Raw genomic sequence first — 25,826 nt, forward strand, 5'->3', positions numbered from 1 at the left:
TTGGAAACTGACGGTTTTGTGGGAACTATCAATGCAGGGCAATAGAAAGAAATAGCGTTTCTCGCGAGACTTAGAACAACCTATGACATACACACACTACACAGAAGTGAAATAGCCATATATAAAGAGGGCCACTGGAACATAAGCCACCATCTGCTGCACAGATCTGCAAAAGTAACTAAATATGCAGCAACACGTTTTGCTGTGCAGTGGAAGTACCTTCGCAAAGGTTGATTGGTCACCTTTCTGTTTCTGATTACTGCATCTGGGTGTTATATTGGCAGCCGCGCAACCCTCCCCCCTCGTGTGTGTCAGGCCGGGCTGAGACAGCTTCCCGGGCACACACACACAGACAGTTTTTGAGCTGCAGTGATCTGGCGTCCGTTTTACTGTATGCAGCCGCACTTTAGTACTTCACAGGTCTTTAAGACTCTTTACTTGTTAACAAGGCTTTGTTGTTCTGACCCCTTCTTAGAGCCCCTGCATCTTCACTGGCGATTGCTGGACGAATTTTACTCTAGTTGCGCCTCTGTATACTGGAACTAATGAGGAGAAACCTGCACTCAAACAGGGTTAATCTATTTAAAAATAGACACAATAATTAAGAAATACTACTACTACCAACAAAATGTGCTGCATAATCTGTCTTTTACTTAATTTGGACAGCACCGGCACACATTATGGTCCTCTGCGTCGCACAATTCCAGTGAAAATAAGGTACAGGGACGGTAGGCGACTAAAGCCACGCTTTTCACTTCTAAGGAGCAGCAAGGCCTGGTGTTAGCCGGATTTTGGTTAATGGCATCTCTTATGATGCCTAAAAGGAGAAAACTGCCCCGCATTAGTGAACGCATGAGGACTGTAGTCTTAGGGGGTTCGCATTGCTGACCCCGTCAGTTACACTCGCGCGTCCCACTGTTTAAAGTTAAGGGAGCCGGAAGCCTTCCACTAATACCAGAGCGGTGCCATCGCCGCAGGCATCCCCTCCCTCCCCAAGCGGTGTGCTCTGCGGCACCCGGTGCCGCAAGGGACAGCACCTGGCACAAGTTCAACAGCTGCGCTGCGTGACAGAGGGCTCGCTCTGCACTGCAGCAGAGGCATGGCGCAGCGGGGAGAGCACGCTATGCCCCCGGCCCAATGCTTTGAGTATAACGCAGCCGCCCCCTAGTTCAGACTGACATGGCAGTCGACCACTCAGAGCCATACACTAGCACCGCCCATTCTTAGAAATGGCCCTACTAGCACACACAACCCCCTACTCTCATACAGCTCTGCATTGGCGCACGGCCCTCCGTTCCTCGTGGAGACAGGCGTGATGCACTCCCCCATTTCAAGCACTGCATATAATGCTCATAGGTGCCAAGTGCAGTCCGTCCTGTAACACTTATTGTGCCTTCTACTTAGTTCCACTGCACCTATAGATCTACAGACTTTTCACAGCTATACAGACACATCCCTACAAAGACATCGCCTCCCCTCAAGCACAGTACTGGGCTGTGAACCGCTAATCTCTTCGTATCCCTATTTTCTGTACCGGCTGGCCCCCTGCTCTCCGTTTACCTTGCGCTGGCACCCTGCCGGTCGCTCTCGAAGCAAGGATTCATAGCCCTGCGCCGACAGGCTCTTTCTTACTTCCCCTCATGCCAAGAGACGATCATGCGCTACTGCCTTATATTCAGTCAGTGCTGCGGCAAGACACCACCCCTGTCAATTGCAAACACCCCCCTAAGCCCTAGGCCGAGGGACTGGCGGGCTACACGACCTGCCCTGCTGTTTTTTCGTGCCCCAAAACAGGGCACCTCTCGACTCAACAGTCAAGCTACCCTATTCTCCCTCACTTCCAATGCCATGCCATTAATGCCAGCGGGTATGCGGACCGACGCACCCTTGTATATAGAGAATGCAGATGTAACTGCAGCAAAGAGGCAGAAGATTGGTAGGGGTGGGTGGCACCGGCAGCTCTCCTTGGCTCACACTGCGGCGTGCAGGAGCCGAAACATCCTCCCAATAGGCAGAAACACCGCTGTCTAAGCCCAGCATGGGGGAGGGGGCCAAGATCGTCATCACACGCCCCCTCCCATCGCCCTGTCACTGGCTCTATTTTTAGCCTCACTGCGGAGAAACACCGCGAGCCCCCTCTCCGGTTCGGCGTAAGAGCCAAGGGGTGCAACGATCGTTAGGGGTGTATGGTGCCAGGTCTAAACAGATAGTGTAAGGTGCAGTGACCGCAAGTGGTAAAATGTGTGGGGGGTATATGGTGGAAGAGAGATATAGTGGAAGGAAGACTTGAAGGTGGGTAGGGTGCACACATTGGAAAGAAAATAAGCATTTAAATGGTGTAGAATGACAAATAGTAGATTTTTGGGGTACAGACTGTAAGGGGGTAAAGTAGAACTGGCCACATATGTTAAGGGTCGTGGTGGGAAAGCAATATCGGTAACAAATGAACTGCAGTAAAAAAACACACACAATATTGCACTTGACACCCTGATTCCAGCAGTGTGAACCCTCTCTTCTTACCCCAACTACTGGCCGTACGACCCAGGAACTGTCCGTTGCGGGGGTCATAGATGAAGTCCTTCCAGCTGGATTCAGGCTTGCTGCCGGCTTCCTTCTCTTCTTCCTTCGCCATGGCTGCGGTGAGGGGACCCCGGACTTTGAATTACAACTAGGGGTGCGAGAGGAGGGTGAATGCGTGAGGGTCAGTGGAAGGTGTGTGTGTGTGGGGTGAGATTTCTGTGGGTTCCAAGCGTTGTGCAGGCAGACTAAGGCGGTTCTGTGCGCTGCTCCCCTCTTCTGTACCGCTTGTCGGTTGCAACCGCTCGCGCCGCTTCTTTTGCTGCAGCACGAATGACTGCGAGCCGGAGAAAGAAGGCAGAGCGCTACGCATGCGCCATGTGCGGTTGCAGCTGATGCAGCCCAGCGCGTGCGCGTGTCATCCGTTAGCTGGAACGAGCCTCCCGTTAGAGACCTGTTGTCCGTTTTCAGTATCCACATCACACCGTGCTTCGCCCTTCTCCTTACTGCACTAGCGGAGAGTCGCGCCTCCTTCTAACGCACGTGCTATTTTATCATTACTTTTTAAGTCGAAGTCTAGCTGTCTGGTTTCTTAAAGACATCTTGGGGACATTCTAAAACCTTCTCTGTGATTACATTTCGCCCGTTGCTTACCATAGACTTTGTGGTTTGTAACTCACATCTGCTTGCTTTCTATTTGCTGAATATATTTGTTTTAAGCTGACCAGTTTGAGATAGTTCCTTTTGTGGTGCAAAGCCTGTTTACAAGGGCCCCTTGTATTCTTCTAGGACTTCTACTTTTTGTAAACAGGCCTGTAAATCTAGTTACATTTGCTGTGCATTCAAAGACAGAGGTAAAACATCAGGCTCTTTTCCCAGGGAGCTTAGTGTTTACCTTTCTTTCTCTGACTTCAAAGTGAGAGGATTTATGTGACAACCAAGCTGGAGGAAGGCTTTGCAGTGTTATGTATTTGTAGCGTACAAAAAAATTAAATGTCTATAAATGAACTTTGTAAATATTTCAGAATATATTCGAATTGGGAAAGCACATATTAGAAACATATTTTTGGGTAATTCTGAAGTGCAGTGGAAAATAATATTTTAATACAATCAAAACAAATCAATACACTAGGTGATGACATTTCCACACATTAACATCTGTGTGCGGTATAGTTTTATCAGCAAAACTGTATGTATGTGCAAATGTAATGGTAATTTCAATTGAAAATGTGTTGTCTGTACTGTCAGTGCACTACCACACCATGCATACTCCACTTTGCGCCACTCCACTCTACTCTGCGCCACTCCACCCAACTCTGCACCACACCACTCTGAGTCCACCACTCTACTCAACTCTGCGTCACTGCACTCTACTCTGCACCAATCCAATCTGCCCCACAGCACTCTATGCCTCTATACCCCATACCACTGTACTCTATGCCAATGCAGTCTATGCCACTCTACTCTACACCACATCAGTCTTCGCCACTGCCCTCTACACCACTTCAGTCTAGGCCCCTCCACTCTACGTCACTTTACTCTGCAATAATGCACTGTACACCAATGAACTCTACTTTGCTCTGTACCATTCCACTCTACACCAATGCACTCTATGCCAATCCACTATACGCCACTCTAAGCTACTCTGAACCACTGCACTCTGCACCACTTCACTCTACCTTGCAACATTCCACTCTACACCACTTCACTCTACTCTGAAACAGCCTACTCCATGTTACTGCACTCTATGCCACTTTACTCTACACCACTCTTCTCCACTCTACGCCAGTACACTGTACGCCTCTGTACTCTGTAGTTCACCACTGCACGCCACTGTACACCACTCTACACCACTGCACTCTTCCCCACCTCCCACTCTATTCTAACCACTGCACTCTGTGGCACTCTACTTAACACCACTCCACTCTACCACACTCTACTCTGCAACACTGCACTCTCCACCACTGAACTCTCCACCACTCTACTCTGCACCACTGCACTCTATGCAACTTCACTCTACTCTGTACCACTCTAGGCCACTCTACTGCATGGCACGCCACTACACTGTATGCCACTCTACTCTGCATCACTACACTGTACACCACTGCACTCTAGGCCGATATACTCTTAGCCGCTCTAATCTAATCTGCACCACTGCATTTTACGACATTACACTCTACACAACTATACACTACTGCACTCTGCACCACTGCGCTCTACCCAGCACCACTCCACTCTACTCCGGAACAATCTACTCTACCCCACCCTACTGCACTCTGTGACACTCAACTCTACGCTGCACCACAATACTATACGCCACTCTACTGTGCACCACTGCACTCTGTGCACTCCACTCTGCGATACTCCACTCTAGGCCACTGCACAGTCTAAGCTGCGCCAATCCTCTCTATGCAACTCTACTTTGCACCACTGCACTCAATGCCAATTTACTCATGACCAATGTACTCTATGCCACTGCACTCTATGCCAATTTAATCTGCACCACTGCACTCTACACCACCTTGCTTTATGCCACTGCACTCTATGCCACTGTATTCTACTCTGCACCACTGTACTCTATTGTTCTCTGTAGGATTTGGCCTTTTTGGCTAAAGTTCCCTAAACTTTTTGTTTTCCCCCTAGACCGTTTTCCTGACATAGAGTTGCCAATTTAGATGCTTGGGTACTTTACCACTGCTAATCAGTGTCAAAGTACAAGGGTTCCCTATGTACAGTGTAGTGGTAATTGGTTGGCCATGATTAGTATGTTGGCCTTACTGGTAAAATCGCTAGTGATGTGCACTGTGTGTGCAGGGGCTAGTAATGCAAAGGCACGCAGAGAAGGGAACTCAGGCCTTCAGTGTAGGGCCTGCGCGCAGAGTGCTAAGTTAGCATGTTGTCCTGACAAGTAAAACCACTTGTCAGGCCTCACTTTCCCTATTGCATACACATGGGGCACCCCTGTGGTAGGTCCCAGGTACACCCTGTGCAGGGTGCAGTGTAGGTAAAAAGCAGGACATTTACTGAGGTGTGTGTTATGTCCTGACAGTGAAAAACACTCCATTTCGTTTTTCACTGGTGAAAGGCCATTCTGCCCATAGGATAGAATGGGGGAGGCTGGGTATTGTGTTTGGTAGCCTAGTTTCCTGTAAGTTTATAATGGAGAGGTGAAGTTTGGTATGTATGAACTCACAGTGTCATAACGCATCTTTCTGTGAAGGTGGTTTTGCCACTGTGTGTTCATAAACCACTCTTTTAGAAAGTGGCTGAGTTTTGCGCTTTAAGCATTTCTGTGTATCTCTGCTGAATGTGGATTGACTGTCTGGATCTGTGAGGTGAGAGGATCTGGGAGAGGTCTTGACCCAGGGAGGAGTTGAGATGGCACCTGACTGCCCTGCATCTGGAGAGTAGGGGGAGGAGAAGCCCGGGAGGTGAAAAGGCCTGGGCTGGTGCTATAAACCGATTGACCCATCTCCAGCTGAGTGATTAAGGATCCAGACCAGCAGTATCAAAGAGAGAAAGGTGACACTGGGAGGGAGACACCCAAAACTGATTTCGGGAGGGATCAGGGACTCGTGAGCATAAAGAACTTCAAATACATGAAGGGGTATAACTAAGAGAATTGAAACCCCTAGAATTTGGTGCAGTTTTGAATGGCGAAATGGACAGGTTGAGTCTGCAAAGGCGTTGGCCTCTTTCGTGATCAAGAATAACCTCTGCCAAGGAAGGAGTTGCTGAAGAGACTGCTAGATAGGACTGACCCTTACTTCCTGATCTGAAGCTGGCCTGCTGTTTGTAGCTTTTACTAAGGAAGAGACTGAAGGGACATTGCAGTGGGTAGTGTCCCCCCCTTCTTGAACAGGACTGTGCTTTGTGCTGTGTCCTGAACCCCAAGGGCCCAAGGTGAGCTGGCTCCCTGTTTGGAAACACAGGAACATAAAAGTTTCCGGAGAAGTTCCAAGCAACGCGGTGTGCGTGTGCTTTTGCAGCTTGAGACCCTCAGAAGTCGTGCCTTGTGATCGTGGGCACATGGGAGTAAACTGAGTCGCGGACGCGCAAGGAGCGTGTCATGGTGCAGCCAAAGCGTTGGTGAGGAGGGCCTGGTCATTGTGTGCCCCGAGCAAGGAAGTGAAACTCAGAAGCGCAAGGAACGTGTCATGGTGCAGCCGAGGCGTTGGTGAGGAGCGCCTGGTCGTTGTGTGCACCGGAAGGAGAGAGGACACTTGGACGCGCATGGTGTGTGTCATGGTGCAGACAGGGTGTTGGTGAGGAGCTCCTGGTCGTGGTGTGCACTGAGCGAAGAAGTGAGTCTCGGACGAGCATGGTGCGTGTTGTGGTGCAAGCTGAGGCGTTTGTGAAGAGCGCCTGGTCATTGTGTGCACAGGGAGAAGAGGTGAGACTCGGACGCGCATGGTGTGTGTCGTGGTGCAAGCTGAGGCGTTGGTGAAGAGTGCCTGGTCATCGTGTGCACCGGGAAAAGAGGTGAGACTCGGACGCACAGGGTGCGTGTCGAGGTGCAAGCTGAGGAGTTGGTGACGAGCGCCTCATCATCGTGTGCACCAGAGGAGAGGCGAGTCTTGGACGTGCAGAGTGCGTGTCATGGTGCAACCACCGGTGCTGGTGAGGAGTGCCTGGGTGGTGTGTGCACTGAAATCGAAGAAGGTCTCCACAGTGCTGAGGGCGGGTCTCGGTGTCTACTGAGACCGCCGGAAGGAGGGCCAGATCATCGGGCCCTCGGAGTGAAGCAGTAGTGGCCCGGACCGGCAGCCCCGGAGGAGCTGAGCCACTGGCCCGAGCCCACCGTGCCCATCTGACGGAGTTCTGGATCAAGGCCCAAGTCGATTAAGGAGGAGAGGAGAGTGGGGTCACCCCCCCAGGTAACGTGGATAACCACCTGGTGTGGGGTGTGGGCCCGGAGGGACACTCTCTCGGCCTCTCGCTTCTGTCAGCTGCACAAGCCTGATGCTTCGGCTCGGATCTAGGCCCGTGCTGGCCCAAGGAGGGACAGTACAGGGGCCGGAGTGAGAAGCGGTACTTTTGTGTTACCTTTGATCCATGATTGGGAGCAACTGTTAACGGAGCACCTAAACTGTCGTATTACACTTTGCATTACTGCTGCTAACGAACTATCGAACTGTCATATGACGCCTGATCTAATTTGTGCCTGACGAACTACATGCTGGGTGCGCTACGCACTGTGTTATTTTTCCCTTGCAGAGTACAAGATTGTAACGTTGTGCCTTGCATTGTTTTTCCATTGCACAAGTATATGATTGTAGCGTGACGCATTGCTTTGTTTCTTCCTTGCACTGGACATGCTGGTAGTGATACGCATTGCATTATTCCTTCTGTTGCAAAGTACATGATTGTGGTGTTACATATGACATTGTTTCTCTAGTGCACAGTACTGGGGTATATCGTTACGCATTGCAGTATTTCTTTTCTTTTGCAACATGTGTGATTCTAGCAATACAACCTACCTAACCTTTTGGGAACGGTTAGAAGTAAACGTGATTGTTGGTTAGAAGCGGTGGTTGGGATTAGAACCTACCAATCCTCTGGAAGGAAGAATACCCATTATTATATGTTGGTTTTGTAGCGTGTGGTCATATCGTATATCTTCTTGTGTAAAGATTATACTTGTTTTATAAAAACTCGTGTGGAGTCTATTTGTGGTGACATCAGTGGGTTGCTGTAAGTGTGGTTGCACATACTGTACACTTCTGCCTTGGAGATAAGCCTGGCTGCTTGTGCCAAGCTACTAAGGGTGTGAGCAGGGCTATCTCAGACGGTGTCCTTACTTAGCCTAACGTTGAAATGAGGGGTCTGGATTTCGCACCTGGCAACAACGGTGTGGGACAGGGACTCCCGCCTCCAGCATTTGGTGGCAGCAGTGAGTGACTAGGACCCCCACTTCCAACACTATCTATGCTACTCTACTGTATGCTACTGCACTCTGGCACTAAACAAGCATCAATCGGGGCCCCTGCACAAAGGTATGACGGAGGGGCATAGAACCAGATTTAATATTCCCACGTTAAATCAATTTGATAGGCTTTCAGAATTGGAGGGGGTGGATTGACTTAGTATAGAGGGCACAATTGATAGTTTGATCCCTAATCTGGTGGATGTGATTTCTTCCCCTAAACGGTCTATAATTGTCACCACTAATACTCCTGAAATTTACACTTCGATTGAGAATTCGCAAAATCTATCAGTTATCTTGGGTTCAGCCGACAGAAACAACAGAGTAACTTCGGTTAGTAAGATCCAGTGTATTTCTTTAAAGGAGAATACAAGTACAGGCCAAGTTCATGCTAGCTCTTGGGGCAACTCTAACTTGAGCATACTTTACTGGAACACTGCAGGTCTGCGTACAAAAGTGGCGAATGACATTTGGCTTAGTTTTGTCCATAAGTTTAGTATCCTTTGTATACAAGAAACATGGGCTACATCTGAGATACACTTAGAGGGCTATAAAACTTATTTTTCTCCAGCTTTACAATCACCCTCTGGTAGAGCAAAAGGTGGTCTGACTATATTTGTTTCTAATCTTGTGCAGATCAAGAAAATAGTCCCAAGTAAATTGGAATCGAATTTCCAAATCTTAATCCTGTACCTGAGTAATATTGACATTTTTATACTGGTCTATTTTTACAACAATCTCCATCCAGGAGAGTTTATAAGAGTGATTAAAGAAATTTTTCTTTCCGTCCAGGATATAATTAACAAGGTCACCAAAGATGTGGTAATTATTTGGGGTGGCGACTTCAACCAAACTCTTTGTAGGATTGGTGATTACTCAGTTTGTGGTATTAAGGACGAGAACGAAAACCCGATAACTCATTTTCCCCATACCGCATCAGGGGATTGCTTGAATGAAACCTTATGTGGCTTAGACATAGCTTTGGCAAATGACATGGTGAAACCCCTCTATTCCCCTTATTCCTACGTTCAACGGTAGAGGAAGGTTAAGCATAATAGATTTTATATTTATCTCCTCTAAAGCTGGATCTCGAGTCTTGAATTTTAAGACCTATGATATCACCATTAGTGATCATTATCCAAACAGTATTACCCTAAATCTTCTGCAGAAGCAAGATAGGCACAATATAATGAGGACCCTTGGGCAAAACACCTTGATTTTAGATAGGCTAAATGGGTATTCACTTAAGTGGGAAAAAGTGGACCCATGGGACATCACCACGAGTGTGGTTAAAAATTCACGAAACGTGATTGAAAACTGTCTTTAGTTGGCTACCACTAATGAGGATGTTTTGACTAATGTCTCGATCGTAACAAAATCAATAAAAGAAGCCCTTCACGTCAAAATGAAAAATAGTAAGCCCAAAACCAAAGGATGGTTTAATAGTAGTTGTACTAATGCATATAAAAAACAAAAAGCAGCATTACATAAAACAAAAAGGGACACCCAGGAAATTGGCACTCTTAGAAGGGAATATAACCGGGTTATAAAACTTAGGAAAATTGAACTGAAAAAAGGGGGTTCTTGCCACTAACGGAGTAACGCTGACAACATCCACGAACCCACCTGTGCTCATTTGGTCCCTGCTGAGGTCCCTGCTGCTTGTTCTTTCTCCCTCCCGCTGCCGCAGGACAGCGCGGCCGCTGTGTGGAGGGCAGTAAGGACTACACTTCCCAAGACCCCTTGCACGGAAGCGGAAGCGACGGATTTCGCGCCCGCAGGCGCTACAAAAGTGAACCTTCCCCCGGCAAAGCGGGGGGTTCTTGCCACTAACGGAGTAACGCTGACAACATCCACGAACCCACCTGTGCTCATTTGGTCCCTGCTGAGGTCCCTGCTGCTTGTTCTTTCTCCCTCCCGCTGCCGCAGGACAGCGCGGCCGCTGTGTGGAGGGCAGTAAGGACTACACTTCCCAAGACCCCTTGCACGGAAGCGGAAGCGAAGGATTTCGCGCCCGCAGGCGCTACAAAAGTGAACCTTTCCCCGGCAAAGCGGGGGGTTCTTGCCACTAACGGAGTAACGCTGACAACATCCACGAACCCACCTGTGCTCATTTGGTCCCTGCTGAGGTCCCTGCTGCTTGTTCTTTCTCCCTCCCGCTGCCGCAGGACAGCGCGGCCGCTGTGTGGAGGGCAGTAAGGACTACACTTCCCAAGACCCCTTGCACGGAAGCGGAAGCGACGGATTTCGCACCCGCAGGCGCTACAAAAGTGAACCTTCCCCCCGCGTCGCGGGGCCGCGCGCGAGCACCGCCGGGCTAAGCCCGGGCAAAGGACGGGCCCTCTGTGGCCCTCAGAGGCACAAGGAGGCCGGGCTGGGCCATTTCCATTTCTTGTCCCACCATTTATTGTTGCAAAAGTTGGGCATTGGAGTTGCCCAGATTATCAGAGCCCTGTAGCCAACTTGTTGAATTGGTAGCGGTGTTCGGTTTGCGCAGCACCCATAGGTTGACTACTATGGTGATTATGAAGTACATTGGACAATACTGTAATTGATATATACGAGGTCCATTGATTCCACAAGTAGGCAATTGTTGTTTAATACATATTGACCAATATCTGACCACTTAGTCCTGCTTGTATTAGGGGAAAAGTGGGTTATCAACAGAAAGGGTGTCATGGCTACTAAACCGAAGACTAGATCGACCAAGCGTAAAGCATGCACTCCGCTGATTACGACAAATAGCCAATCTAACACAGATACTCTTGTCGGCTATTCTGCACCCCCAACGGCCATAGATTTAATGTTACGGAAGGTCATTGGTGCAGTAAACGGGGAAATTGAACGCACTCAGAGACGTTTATCATTGACCCCTACGCAAAACTCCCATATACAAACACACAGCAGTCCTCTGCTAGCCCCACAAGTAAACCTTTGTGACAGTCCTTTGGATAAAAGCCCGGATATCTCAATTGAAAATTTACCTTGTGGCCAACAGCTAATAGAGGCCGACCCATTAATTGGTAAGGTAACAAAAAGAACTGACTCAATTAAGTCTAGGTTGCCCAAAAGAGGTTCCAAGAATACACAAGCTAGGAAGCCAAAACCCACCAATAAAGGGGGGAAGAAACAACTAATGGAGGATGAGCTCATAGAAGTAGATACGTCAACACCATTAAGTCCTCCAGGATGGCTACAATCAGTTATAGACGATCTGCAAAAACATTTAGAAACTTTCATCATTGCTCAAATAAAACCTCTTTGCAGCAAACTAGATAAAATTACTAATGAGCTCCACAAACAGACGAAGCTGAAGGAAAGTAACTCTAACTCTACTGGAAATTTAACTTCAACTGTAACCCCCTCCCCAAGACTACTTCCTATGGAGAATATTGGTACCAGAAATGAGCTATGCATTACTGCACAGGTTCATGCCCCACCCATAAGTGTAGACCAGCTACAGGATAGATGCCGCCCTGAAAGTATGAAAGATTGTCTCCCTATAAATAAGGACCAGCTTAGGAGACCGCAGTTAAAGTCAGGTCAGGCTGTGTCTCATGAGCAGAGGGATGTATGGCAGAAAGTTCCTGTTAGCAAGGGAAAATCCCCCCCTTCCCCCCCTGGAGTAAATTTACCACCTGAAGCAAGCCCCTATGTTGTGATTTTCGCCGGGGTCCCCGAACTCAGGGGGGGTCAAAGGGAGACACACCTTGAATTAAAAAATAAGATTATATACTGGTTAAATATACACAGACCTCTCCAAGGGAAGGAAAGGGGAGAAATTATCCATGTGAGAAGAGTACCATGGTTGGGCAACAGAGGAAAGGACATCGAAGGTGATTGCATTATTGCAAATTTCAGGAACCCAAAGTTAGTGGAGTATATACTGGGAAATTATAATAAAAATGTAACCAGTACTATTCAAACTATGCCTCTGGCCTATTTCTATCCCAGACACGTCCTTACATATCCTTTGGCTCACAATTTGGGTGGGAAGGGAGGAGGATTAGATGGAGGTTGGAGAAGAAATCGTGAATATATTGATCTACCACTATTACAAACTAATGGCCCGCAGTGGGAGAATAGATTCAGTCCCCTCCAATCGTTGGATGAAAATGATTGACTGACTAATCCAGAGGCACGTCTGGCAGGGACGGAAATAAGGACATCCACGAAAATAACTGAACTAACATCAGTGGGAAGGCACACATTGAATCACAGAGAAATCTGCCCGCAAAGCCAGATTGGGGAGAGGCAAAACCCACCACTAGAGGGGAAGGAGGCACTTGAATTGGATACCAATGGTCGAAGGCTGTCTGGGACACAGGGACCACGGGTGGTAATAACATCCTGGAACATTGTAGGCCTAGCGGGGAAAATAAGTATCATAGAGTGGAAGAATCAATTAAGGGACTCCCATATAATAGCCCTACAGGAGACATGGGCAGTTGATCCCGATAATTATCATTTAGAGGGGTTTAAGTCCTTCTTTGTACCAGCTCAGGAGAGCAGGGCTGGCAGAGCAAAGGGAGGCCTAATAATATATGCTGATGTAAATTTGAAGGGGAGATGGATTGTGCCATCTTGGACCTCAGATAACTTGCAAGCAGTAACCTTCCAGGGACAGGGGCTGAGGGTACAATTATTCAATTTTTATAACCCTGCCCCAGGTAGCGGCGTTAATGCCGCACTTGAGGAACTAGACCTTAGACTAAAACAAGAATTTGATTTAAGAAAAGGCGGTGAAAACTCATTTGTACTTTTAATGGGGGACCTAAACTGTCATCTTTGCCCACGCTTGACACCGGTAACTATCCACTGGGATCTCTGCCCAATTAAAAAGGGCCCACATCTGGAGCACACAGCTGAGGGTATATTAATAACAAAAATATTAGGGAGTCACTCACTAGCGCATACTATTGATCTGGTAACTCCTGAACCAGGGGGCACTCTGATACCAACTTTTAAAGGAAGGGGATGTTCGTCTATTATAGACTACATCTTTATATCCACCTTTGCCAAACATCGGATCAGGAAGGTAAACTCTAAATGGAGTGCCTTTAGCGATCATAACCCCTTGGTTATAGAAATACCATATAAGGATCTTTCCGAAATGAATAAGCAGCTGGATACCATTTTACAACCCACCGATCAGCGAAGGCGTCTAAAATGGACAAAAATCAATGCCCCTGATTTTTATATTGCATTAGTACAAAAGGGGAGAAAGTGGCTTGAGGAGTGTTTAGATCTGCAAATAGAGGGAGTTGATTTAATTGCCGCCTTTAGGGAGCTGACTAAATGTGCTGGGCAACTATTGGTGGCAAAAGGCCCTAGAAAACTAGTGACCCACCCAAGATGGTTTGATGTAGAATGTGCGCGAGCACTAAGAAATCTTAAGTCAAGTCTTAAGACAAACCCGAGAGACTCAGTGGAGGTGGCAAAAAATAGGAACATCTACAGAACTAAGATTAAAGAAAGAAAAACCACCTTAAAAGTGGAATTATGGGCTGACCTAAGAGAGGCTGGTGAAAACAGGGATTTCACCGAATTCTGGAGGATTATAAATAGGCCCTCTCTCTATGATTGCAATACACCGGTCCTTAGTACAAATATCCTTCCACAGCAATGGGTAGCTCACTTTGAGAAGCTTTATAATCATACCAAGGCTTGCAAACAAGAAGGGGAATGGGTTGGCAATAGGAATAAGGCTCAGGACTTTACACTCACCGAGATCGTGCAAGCAATTAACGGTTTGACACCAAACAAATCACCTGGGCCTGATGGCACTCCCCCAGATTTGTACAGAAGCAATGTTGATTTGTGGGCACCAATTTTAATGAGAGTGCTAAATGCAGCTATCAAAACAGGCCTGCCGAGGTCATGGTCCACTGCCCTAATAGTTCCTATTTTTAAAAAAGGAAATAAGGACAATCCCCAGTGCTATAGACCTATATCATTAATTGATGTTTCGGCTAAAATACTGGGGCGGGTGGTCCTAAATCGCTTAATGGCCTGGACTGAAGAGCAGCACACAATCGTTGACACCCAGTATGGCTTTAGAGCAGGAAAGTCGACCAGCGATCAATGCCTAAACTTATATCTTCTGGTCGCTAAATACACTATTGCAAGTAATGGGACCATTTACATGGGATTTATGGACCTAGCAGCGGCTTTTGATAACGTGAATAGAAGTAAGCTTTGGGAAATGATGACCTCCCTGGGGATTGACCAGGGATTGATAAACATTTTGAGAGAGTTACACTGGAACACTACAGCGAGGGTTCGCTATAGTATGGAGGGGGGGCAAACTGACTCCTTCCAATGTTCCAGTGGCGTAAGGCAGGGGTGCATTCTTGCCCCCTTCCTATTCTCACTATACATAAATGACCTGGAGTCAACCCTCATAGCTAAGGCAGCCGATTGTCCTAGGGTAGGAAAGCGCCAAATACCAGTCCTCCTTTATGCGGACGACGCGGTTCTCCTTGCCCGGACACCGCGTAGTCTCCAAATACTGATCAATGGATTTGTAGATTTTATGAAAAAATTAGATCTGTCAGTTAATCTGACTAAATCCTTTGCGCTGATCGCAGGCAAAAAACCGATTAAAAAAGCGACATTTAATATTGGGACCCATGCTATGGAAATAGTAACCACCTTCCCGTATTTAGGTCTACTGTTTGACAGCAAAATTCAGTTTGATAAGTTGTTGGAGGAACGCTGCATTAAATTAGTTTCGTCATGTGGTGCAATCATGAACTTTGCACAAAGATTAGGCTACTGGTCCCCTGAGCAAGTAATGACCTTATATAATTCAATTAGTATAGCCAAAGCGGCATATGGAGCAGAGGTATGGGGCTTCAGGGGTGTTAAACAGCTGCAAATGGAAGAAAATAAATTCATCCGTAGAATTCTGAAGATCCCACACACGATACCAGCTGAAATTGCACACTCTGAACTCGGTATCCCATACATTGCCGATTTGGTTAAAACTAAGCCAGTTTTGGCGTGGCTCAGCATATGGGCTAACCCGGATGCTGAACTAAGCAAGGAAATTATTAATGATTGCTTACAAAGGGATAAAGGAATGTCAATCCCATGGCTGAAATATGTTAAAGTAACCTTAGAATCTGTAGGCCAACACGCACTCTTTAGTACCCCTACTTTAATTACAAGAAATAGTAAAATGCAAATTAAAAGATTGTTGCTGGACAAAATGGAATCCCATAGGGAAACTAAAGCTCTCACATCAAAACGCTCAGTGGTAGCCCACTGTTTAGTTAAAGAGACAGTGGGTATGGAACCCTATCTATTTCTGCTGCATAATCAACAAGATAGATTTTTAATGTGTCGTTTTAGGCTCAATTTGTTGCATAATATTTTATCTTTACCCATCGGGTTTCTCTGCGACTATTGAGCAGAAGGGGGCCTGCGGCTGCGACAACTTGTCTCCGCAGGACACCCTTCATTTTGTATTGTTGTGCCCATTTTATTGTCTCCCTAGACGCATGTTTTTAATTAATATTTTAAAATGTGGGAAATTTCGACATGCGAAGGTAGCTTTGTTGTTCCTTCAAAGAGCAAATGATATGTACACTCTATGCTCAGTGATAAGCTTCTTGAAAGCTGCTGTAAGATTAAGGAACACTAGAGATTAGCCTACTTTTCGCATTGTGATAAAGTGTAACAGTTCAGTTGATGGTTATTTTTTATATTAATGAATTGTATAATTATATGTGTTGTTGTGTTTTTAATATGTACTTTTTATGATGATTTTTTAACCATCGAAATAAAGAATTTGAACTGAACTGAACTGAAAAAAGATCTATGGGCTCAACTCCATAAATCTTGCACTTTAAGAGATAGTGCCGCTTTTTGGGCGGTCATAAAGTCCCCTTTTTTGTCAGATTCTAGTGACAAGCCCAAAATTGATGTCGCGATAGATGAACAACTATGGGTTGAGCATTTTGTGCGGATTTTTGGTACCCCCTATAAGGGGCATGAAACACATAATGCAGAGGTCACAACCATTACTGAGACCAAAATAACTCCATTCCCGATTGCTCTAGATATAACACTCGAAGAAGTGGAGCTCGCAGTGATGGCCAGCAAAAATGGAAAGGCTCCAGGCCCCGATGGGGTCCCAATAGATCTTTTTAAATTCAACATGGACTTGTGGATCCCAATTCTGACCAGAGTCCTACGAGCATCCTGTGCTGTAGGGCTCGTGGACTCGTGGTCTAAATCCATTCTTCTCCCCATTTTTAAAAAAGGGGACCGCCAATCTCTTTCCTGTTACTGTCCCATCTCTTTGCTGGACTCTCTGGGGAAAGTGGCGGGGCGAGTTATCCTAGAGCGACTCCAGCAGCGGGCGGACGATAACAAGATCATATCAGATATTCAATTTGGGTTTCGAGAAGGACTTGGTACTACTGAACAAGCCCTCAATTTGTCTCTTTTGATGGGCAAGTACGTAAATGCTAAGGGGGGGGCTTTATATATGGCGTACGTTGATCTGTCGGAAGCTTTCGACTGTGTTAGTCATACTAAGTTATGGTCCACTCTACTGGATATGGGGGGTAGACCAGCCTCTTGTAAATATTTTGCATGAATTATACTCTGATGCCACAGCCAGCGTTAGGTATGGCGTTGGGGGGAACTAACAGCTAGGGTAGAGAGAGGGGTTAGGCAGGGCTGTGTCCTTGCCCCCTTTCTCTTTACCCTCTATACAAATGGCCTGGAACATGGCATGGTAAATGGGTGCCAGGATCTGCCTATTATCAACAATCGCCCAATACCGGCCCTACTCTACGCCGATGACGCCGTGAATTTATCTCGCACCCCCTTAGAATTACAACACGCTCTCGTGAGATACAGCACTTTTATGGCCAACCTGGACCTAAAAATTAACATTAAAAAAACTTTTGTTATGTCCTCAGGTTCCAGAATTAAGAAAATTAAGGCTATCTTTATTGGTAATGTAAAACTTGAGAGCACTAACACATACCCGTATCTGGGAATTCTAATAGATCATAAAGGCTCCTGGAGGTAGGCTATTGAGTCGAGGAAATTGCTTTTTATGAGGGCAACAGTTGAGTTAGTTAATTTTTCGAGGAGATTGGGAATGAAGCTTCCCACTGAACTCATCAAGATATATAAAGCTAAATGTGTAGCCATTGCAACATATGGGGCCGGCGTGTGGGGGCATGGGAAGGTTGAAGCCCTACAAAAGGTTGAAAACAGTTTTTTAAGGTTTCTTCTCGCTGTCCCTCAGGGCACTGCGGTTTATTCGTGCCATTTGGAACTGGGTCTGTCTTATTTGACAGACTTAGTTATCCAACCTCTCCTCTTATGGCACCGTATTTGGACATCAGATAAAACTATCTTCTGCCAAGGGTTTATTCAGGACTGTATTTCTCTAGAGAATGCTCATAAGATTGGATGGATAGCTTACATTAAAAACTTTTTGTATGACTTGGATATGGCGCAATATTATCATACTCCTATCCTAATCTCAGAACTCTCTAGAAAAGCGTTTAAAAAACAATGCTTGACGCACTTAGAATACCTGCGTCTGACCAATGAGGCCAGCAGAATAACAGTCCAACATATGTTATTAATTCAAACAACTCTGTCCATCCAACCCTTCTTAACTTTCAATCTTTCTAGCTACGAAAGATTTTTGTTAACCCGGTTTAGGTTGGATATTTTCCACCGTCTGGTCACTTTTCCAACAACTAACGACTGGGGAAAGAATCTACAATCATGTCCTTGCGATGATGTCTCTGCCCAATCTACAATCCACACAATCCTATTTTGTAAATTTTATTGTGAACCAAGGAAACGTTGGCTTGTACCGATTCTAAAAATGTTGGGCTTTCGAAGGTGTCGCATCGCATTTCTCTCCCTACAATATTTGGATGAAGAATGCTCTGCTAAAGCTATAGTTAAAATTTTGAAGTTTGTTATCAGACAAAGGCCAAATTTAAAATAAGCTGACAAATTTATTTGTCAGGATCATCCTTACTTTTATTAGCTGTACAGCTTAAGATGTTTCTTTTTTAAACTGCTCTTAATTGTTTTTATTTTTTTAATTGTGAAAATTGTGATAGTTGTAGATGAATTTTTTCGTATGTTCTTTACCAGAAGAACATATCTTAAATTTCAAATTATCTCATCTGTGTAAACCTTCTCTTAACATGTATTTTTATGGTTTTTTATTTTCCAAATATATAAAAACCGAATAAAGGACTAATTGAATTGAATACTCTACTGTATGCTACTGCACTCTTCACTACTGCACTCTGGCACTCTACTGTGCAACAGTGCACTCTCTGTCACTGAACTGTAATCAACTACACTTCATGTAACTGTACTCTACTCTGCACCACTCTACGCCACTCTATTGCAATCTGTAGCTATCCACTCTTCGCTGCTACACTCTACACCACTGCACTATACGCCACTCTAATCGACTCTGCACCACTGCACTCTATGCCACTATGCTCTACACAACTGCACTGTACTCTACACCACTGCATTCTACCCTCCGCCACTCCACTTTACCCTGCACCACTCCACTTCACTATACTCTGAAACAATCTACTCTACAACACTGCACTCTATGCCACTGTACTCCACCCCACTGCCCTCTATGCCACTCCATGCTGTGCATCTCCACTCAACTCTACGTCACTGCACCCTATGCCAATACACTCTAAGCCACTTTATTCAAAACCAATGCACTCTACGCCACTGCACTCTATGCCACTGCTCTCTACACCAGTCTAATCTGCACCAATGGACTCCAAGCCACTATACTCTACTCTGCAACAGTCTACGCCACTGCACTCAAAGTTGCTTTACTCTAGGCCACTCTGTGGCACTCCACGATACTCCACTCTGACACTCTACTCCATTAAACTCTATTCCAGTCTATGCCCCTCCACTTTATGCCCCCTGTAGGAAAGTAGAATCTGCTTTCATGGTTACTTCCACTTTGTGCTGGTGTCAGTATGTTTATTTGACTAGTCTGGCTGGGATCCTGCTAATCAGAACCCTAGCCACTGTGCTTCCTCCCTAATTTGACATGGTAAGTACTTTGGTACCTCCACAATTGGCTACTGGTGTACCCTTGTAAGTCCCCAGTTTATGGTACTAAGGTACCCAGGGAATAGCTACACCAGGGATCTCCCATGAGCTGCAGCATGTACTATGCCACCCATTAGAGACGACTCAAACTCTGACTACAGGCCTGCCATTGCAGCTTGTGTAAGCTGGTGCTAGCACCACTTATGACAGATATACGTTTTCTTGTATCTGAGATCACTACACTTAAAACCTATAAGTCACCCCTAAGGCAGGCCTTCCAATCCTTAAGGCAGGGTGTTGAGATATATGTTTGAGGGTGCCCCTGCATGAGCAGGACACTCCCAATAAACCCCGGAGTTGATTCTCCAGGCTTTGTAAGTGCGGTTAGCCATTTTGATGCATATAGTGGCCATGCGTAATTATGTGATGGCTAACAATATAGTAACTGTGCCAAACCTGGGCATGTTTGCTATCAGACATATTGGAATCAAACCCCAACACCATTACCGGTGTTGGAGGTAATGATTCCATGCACTAGGGGACTCCTCCAGGAAGCCCCCAGTACTCCCTGTAACAGCCTTTCAGGGTCTTCCAGCAAACTAGTGCTGCTGCCGACCCCAGACATGATTCTGCCCTCCTGCTACTGAGCTGAGCAGTGGAAGGTAGAACAATAGGCTTCCTGTCACAGAGAGGTGTGACCACCTCCCAGACAGGACTCAGAGTATTGGGCTGGGGTGGGGGCACTTTTCAGCACCACCAGACTGCTTTGAAGCACACATTTGGTGCCCTCCTTACATACTCTAGTTAGAACCAGTTCTGGGAGCCCTTGGCTCCCACTCTGGTATGAAACTGGACAAAGGACATGGGAGTATCCTCCCCTCTGTCCAGCCCCTCATCTGGGAGGGATCCCTGAGTCATCCTAACCTCTTTCCTAGGGTATAAAAGGGCTTACCTGTGGGTGGGTCTTCAGATTCATCATGGGATAAGACTCAAGCCTGAAACCATGTCACTCTTTGACAGTCTAGATACTTGGACTTCGCTGGACTTCACCTGGAACCAAGACTGCATCACAGAAGACACCTGCTGCTCCTTGTCTTGCTGTTCTGCAAGTCTTCTTCGTTGTCTGTGTCTGTGCTTCATCCAGGATCTTCAACAGACATGTGGTCATCAAGGATACCCAATGTAATTTCCCTTGGAGTGAAGGAGTCACTCCCATGCATCTGCATGCACCGCAACAAAGCTGACTGGTCTGCTGATCCTGACTTCCCATGGACTTCAAAAGGCTCAGCAGCACATGTGGTGGTTCTGCAACCCCCTTCGAGGCCTGACCTGTCCTCTCTGCAGTTTTGAGGCCAGTATCCTTCATTGGAACCGATGGGACCAATCCCCTTTGCACCAAGTCGACTTGCCGTTGCCAAGGCATGTTGGCTCTGCAAGCCAGAGATCTTCAGGCTACAAGAAGCTCCAGCCTCCGGCATCTCTTCCTACCAAGATCAGCATCCTCACCGCATCCTCTGCACCGTGGGCCTTCATCTTTGGTGAGCTGCTCTTGGTCCTCTTGGAACTCTTGTTCCTACAGCCTGTGCGTCCTTGCAAGGGTCTTCTCTTGCTTCCGTGAGCTCCCCTGTTTGCTTGGGGACTGCTCTGACTCTCCTGCATTTGGTGAGTCCCTTGGACCTTGCTAGTCCCAACGTTGCTCCCTCATCTTTTTCCACATCTGTTGCTGCTGCCAAGGCTTGTTGGTGCTCCCACCAAACACTGACCCCCCCTGGTTCTCGACTTTCAACATGGGGCAGCTCTTGAATGGCTCCTGGTCTTCCTCAGAATCGTGTGGCCCTCACAGCTGCAGCGACATGGTTACCGTCATTACTCCTGCCTTTTCCGTCATCGACGGGCATTGCTCTTCCGTGCCTCCTGGTCACCTCTGAGTGGCATAAACTCTGTCCCCTCTGCTTGCAGGCTCTTCTCTTCAAGAATCCACCCTTGGATTCCACCGGTCTCTTGCACAGTCTTCGTTCGCGGCATCTTTACTGAAGTTCTCCATTGTGGTCTATGGTGGTTTCCGACTTCATCTCGCCCCAATGCACCCGGCTTCCCTGGTGTAGGTATCCTGGTTCCTGGGGTATCCACGGGGTGACTCTCCAACCTTCTGTCTTCTACGGGGTTTGTTCGGGGTCCACTGTGAAGGGTCCTTCTTCAAAACTGCAACAGCAGCTTTCCCGTTGACTTCCATTGAGTACGTGGCTGTGTTTCCACTCTGTACACAGCCTCCATAGGGTTTATGGGTACTTACCTTGGGTGGTTCCTTGGGTCCTCAGCTCTTCTGATTCTCCTGGTCCAAGTCCCGACTTTGGTCGCAGTTTGCGATCCATTTTCTTAGTGTATGGTTTGGTCTCCCCCTGGAGACCACTGTGTATTGTGCTTTCTTACCTGTTTACAATTAAAGTATTGTGTGTATTTCTGTTGATATCTCCGGATAGGAGATATACCAATGTGTTAGTGAGTGTTGTGTAATAAATAGACATATTTTTATAACTACACTGTGTCTTTCTTTTTCATTTAACCTACAATACATGATTAGATCTGGTAAAAAAAATAAGCCCTAGAATGCTCAGTGCTGTTGGCGAATCATGTGCTCTGTCGAGATAAAATCTGTAAAGAGCCCCAATGGGTTGTTATTGTGCAAGAACACCCCCAAAGGTTAGTGAGTTGCTAATAGAAAACTGAAAAGTGTTTTAGTTCAGGTGAAGTTCAGTTAACAACCTTGAGACAGTAGGCATAGGTGTGTGTGTCTTGGTCACCGCTTTGTGCTGGTTAAACACAGTGGTGCCGATTACGATCCGGTAAAAAAAATCCCCGTACGACTCGTATCCGGTCTTTTTACAGTACGAATCGTACAAGTGCCGTACAAACTGCCAATTACGATTCGCATGGGAAAAAGTCCATACGAATCGCATTGGGAATTATTCCCCACACGTCCTCGTGTCGGCAAATGTGTCCGACACGTCCACGGACGATTTACCGTACAAATGTGAAAAGTGAAGTCCGACCGCGGAATTACGATCCATCCCGTGCGTCCGATGTTACAACCGTATGGTAAAAACACCGTCCACACCGAACTCCCATAGCAACCATGGAGACATGTGCCCGCATACGCGCCGACCCCCCCCCCAGCCCCCGTACGTTCGAGTCGTACCCCCCCCAGCCCCCGTATGTACGCGCCGACCCCCCCAGCCCCCGTACGTTCGAGTTGTACCCCCCCAGCCCCCGTACGTACGTGTCAAACCCCCGTGTATGTTCACACGGGGGGTTCGACACGTACACGGGTGTACATACACGGGGGGTTCGACACGTACACAGGTGTACATACACGGGTGGGGGTACGACTCGAATGTACACGGGTGTACATACACGGGGGGGTTCGACACGTACACGGGTGTACATACACGGGGTGTTCGACACATACACGGGTGTACATACACGGGTGGGGGTACGACTCGAACGTACACGGGTGTACATACACAGGGGGGTTCGACACGTACACGGGTGTACATACACGGGGGGTCGACACGTACACGGCTGTACATACAGGGGGGGTTCGACACGTACACGGGTGTACATACACGGGTGGGGGTACGACACGAATGTACGGGGGCTGGGTGGGTACGACTCGAACATACGGGGGCTGGGGGGGGTACGACTCGAACGTACGGGGGCTGGGGGGGGGTCGGCGCGTACATACGGGGGCTGGAGGGGGGGTACGGCGTGTACCGGGCCACCTACTCTGGTCGTTTCGGGTGCCGTGAAAATATTGCCGTCCGGACTGCTGTCGGTTCGAATCGTACTTCCTGGGTCATGAAACGCTGCCTGAAAGCGTCCCGACGTCACGTCGCAGCATTCCCGGATCACATTCGTATGTATATTTTCGTCAGTCGGTGTTTTTTACGATTCGTACGGAAATGGTGTTTCCGTGCGAATCGTAATTCCATGTTTGTAAAGTTTTACGACCGGGTACGAGTCGGACGGAGAAAACGCTCCGACCGACGGTTCGTACCCGGTTTTTCTAGGATCGTAATTGGCACCAGTGTGAGGACCACTGTACATATTCGATTCTGCGATCATAGATTTTCCACATAAGTAGGGATTCATAGCATAATACAACATCTGCAGCATAATTTGCAAACAAATCAAAAGTTACTTTAAAAAGAGGAACGCTTGGTGCCATGAGTTAGCAGACTTGTGTAAAGGTTGACTGTTCTCCTTTGACTAGCTAATTGCTGTGTTCAGTTGGTAAACTCTGACTAATAAAGTGAAGCCTTTGCCCAGACAATTTTAATATATTTTTCAGATGTTATGGCAATCAGGAAAGCTGTGTTTCTAAGACTGTACCTTCGCATCGCAAGAAGTCATTGGTTTGTAACAAAGGGCTTAATTTAGAGTGTGGCAGCCAGCGTACTCGTTTCGGCATGATGGTTTTGCCAGGACCAGGGGAATTATGCAATTCTGAGTCTGCAGTGTTTCAGCACAATAATGGATCTCCAGCAGTTGTCACATTATCCATCATCTTCTGCATAATTTGTCAATTTTAACAAAAAAAAGTTGTTTCTCGCTTAAACGGTTTAAAAGTTACTAAAAGCCTACAGCATGTGTTGCGGCACAGTGGCAGACCATGTGGCATGCAGAGGCAGGTCTCCTTTCACTTGCAGATTGACGCATTTAGGTGTTAAACTGATATTAATAAGGTGAAAGCTTTACCTATTGTGAGAACGTGGCTCTGTATATACTGTTCCCAAATAGGTACAGTGTGTACAGAGTCCACAGTCCCCAGAGGTTTGGCAGAGGCTAAAGTTTGATATAACGTTACTCTATAAAGTGGTAGCTTGGTCGAGCAGTAAGGCAGTATCAGAAGACAGTGTAAAGCATTTGTTGTACACACTCAGTCAGCACATGGTCTCACAGACTCAATAACTGAACTCTAGGCCAATGGTTTATATAAAAAAATATATGTTTGTTTTATTTTAGAACCATCAATAGGTGTTAAAATATACTTTCTCAGAATGAGATGCATTAGTTAAATACTTTGCAATAGGCCATTGACTTGTGCAGGTAATAGTTACAGTTTGTTGCAATAGGCAACACAATTTTAAACACAATACATTGAGCTCAATGGGAATTTTAAGTTATATGCAATTGATTACTTTCAAGATTACTTTTCTAACTCCAGGACTGGATCCTAGATTCAGTCCTGGGACAGTTCTTGGAAACAAGGGAGTAAATTAGTTTTAGTTACTGTTGTGATTTGTAAGCAATATTTTGCTATTTCAAAAGTTGACACTTAGAAGCCTTTCCTTATCAAATTACCAATGTTATCCTACGGAACGAAATTCACTTAGCCGGTAAATGGGGTTATGGTTACTTTCTCTAGGTCAGTGTTGGATCCTAGATCCAGCACTAGTGTACCACCTGTAAGCAGTTGAGAAACTGCGTTTAAGTTATACAGGCGATTTTTAAGGAATATTCATAAGTTTGTAAAATCGACACTTAGAAGAAATTTCATAGAAGAACAGTCAATGGTTCCCTATGGAAGAAAATTCAAGTTACAGGTAAAATATGTTCTTGTTACTTTTGTAATCCAGTGCTGGGCTCCTAGGCTCAGTACTGGAACATCTATCTAAAACAGGTAAATAATTACGTTTTCACAGTTGGTACGATTTTTAAAGAATATTTGAAGTTTGCAAACATCGACACTTAGAAGAAATTTCACAGAAAAACAGTCTATGATTTCCTATGGAAGAAAATTGGGTTACTGGTAAGTACGGTTGTGAATATTTTTCAGGGTCAGTGCTGGGCACCAAGATCCAGCACTGGGATCTCTCCTAATAGTAGGTAAGTATTTTCGTTTTCGTTACTCTGTTGATTTTTGGTGAATATTTTAAGTTTTAGAAACTCCACACTTAGAAGAAATTTCAGAAGAAACCAGTCAATGTTACCCTATGGAGGAAAATTGGGTTATCGGCTTTTGGGTAAGTACTCGACTGGCAGAGTTAAGGTTCTGGGCACAGACTCAGGGGTCTCCCAGGGTCAGGTAGGTACAGTTGTTACACCCTCAGCGGCACAGGGGCAGCCGGGTGCAGAGTGAGTTAGGCCCAATGTTATCCTGTGGGAGGCAGGGGGGCCTTGGTTGGTGGCTGCTGACTAGCAGGCCACGCGGCTGTGGGAGCTGGGCTCCTGGTCACTTGCTCAGGGCAAATAGGGAAGTAGATAAGTGTAGAGGTTACACTGCCAGGGCCACTCA

At 46.6% G+C, this 25,826-nt stretch overlaps 1 protein-coding gene across 1 annotated transcript in view; it reads right to left on the minus strand.

The window, feature by feature from the left end:
• ATP1B3 (ATPase Na+/K+ transporting subunit beta 3) overlaps positions 1 to 2,955 on the minus strand; it is a 279,921-nt gene extending 276,966 nt beyond the window's left edge. Inside the window, exon 1 of the mRNA XM_085633644.1 lies at positions 2,521 to 2,955. Coding sequence (XP_085489770.1) covers positions 2,521 to 2,632 — 112 coding nt within the window. The 5' untranslated portion in view covers positions 2,633 to 2,955. The remainder of the gene's footprint in view (positions 1 to 2,520) is intronic.
• Positions 2,956 to 25,826: the final 22,871 nt, after the last annotated feature.

The sequence above is a fragment of the Triturus cristatus genome, chromosome 11, assembly GCF_964204655.1.
Source record: "Triturus cristatus chromosome 11, aTriCri1.1, whole genome shotgun sequence".
NCBI lineage: Eukaryota > Metazoa > Chordata > Amphibia > Caudata > Salamandridae > Triturus > Triturus cristatus.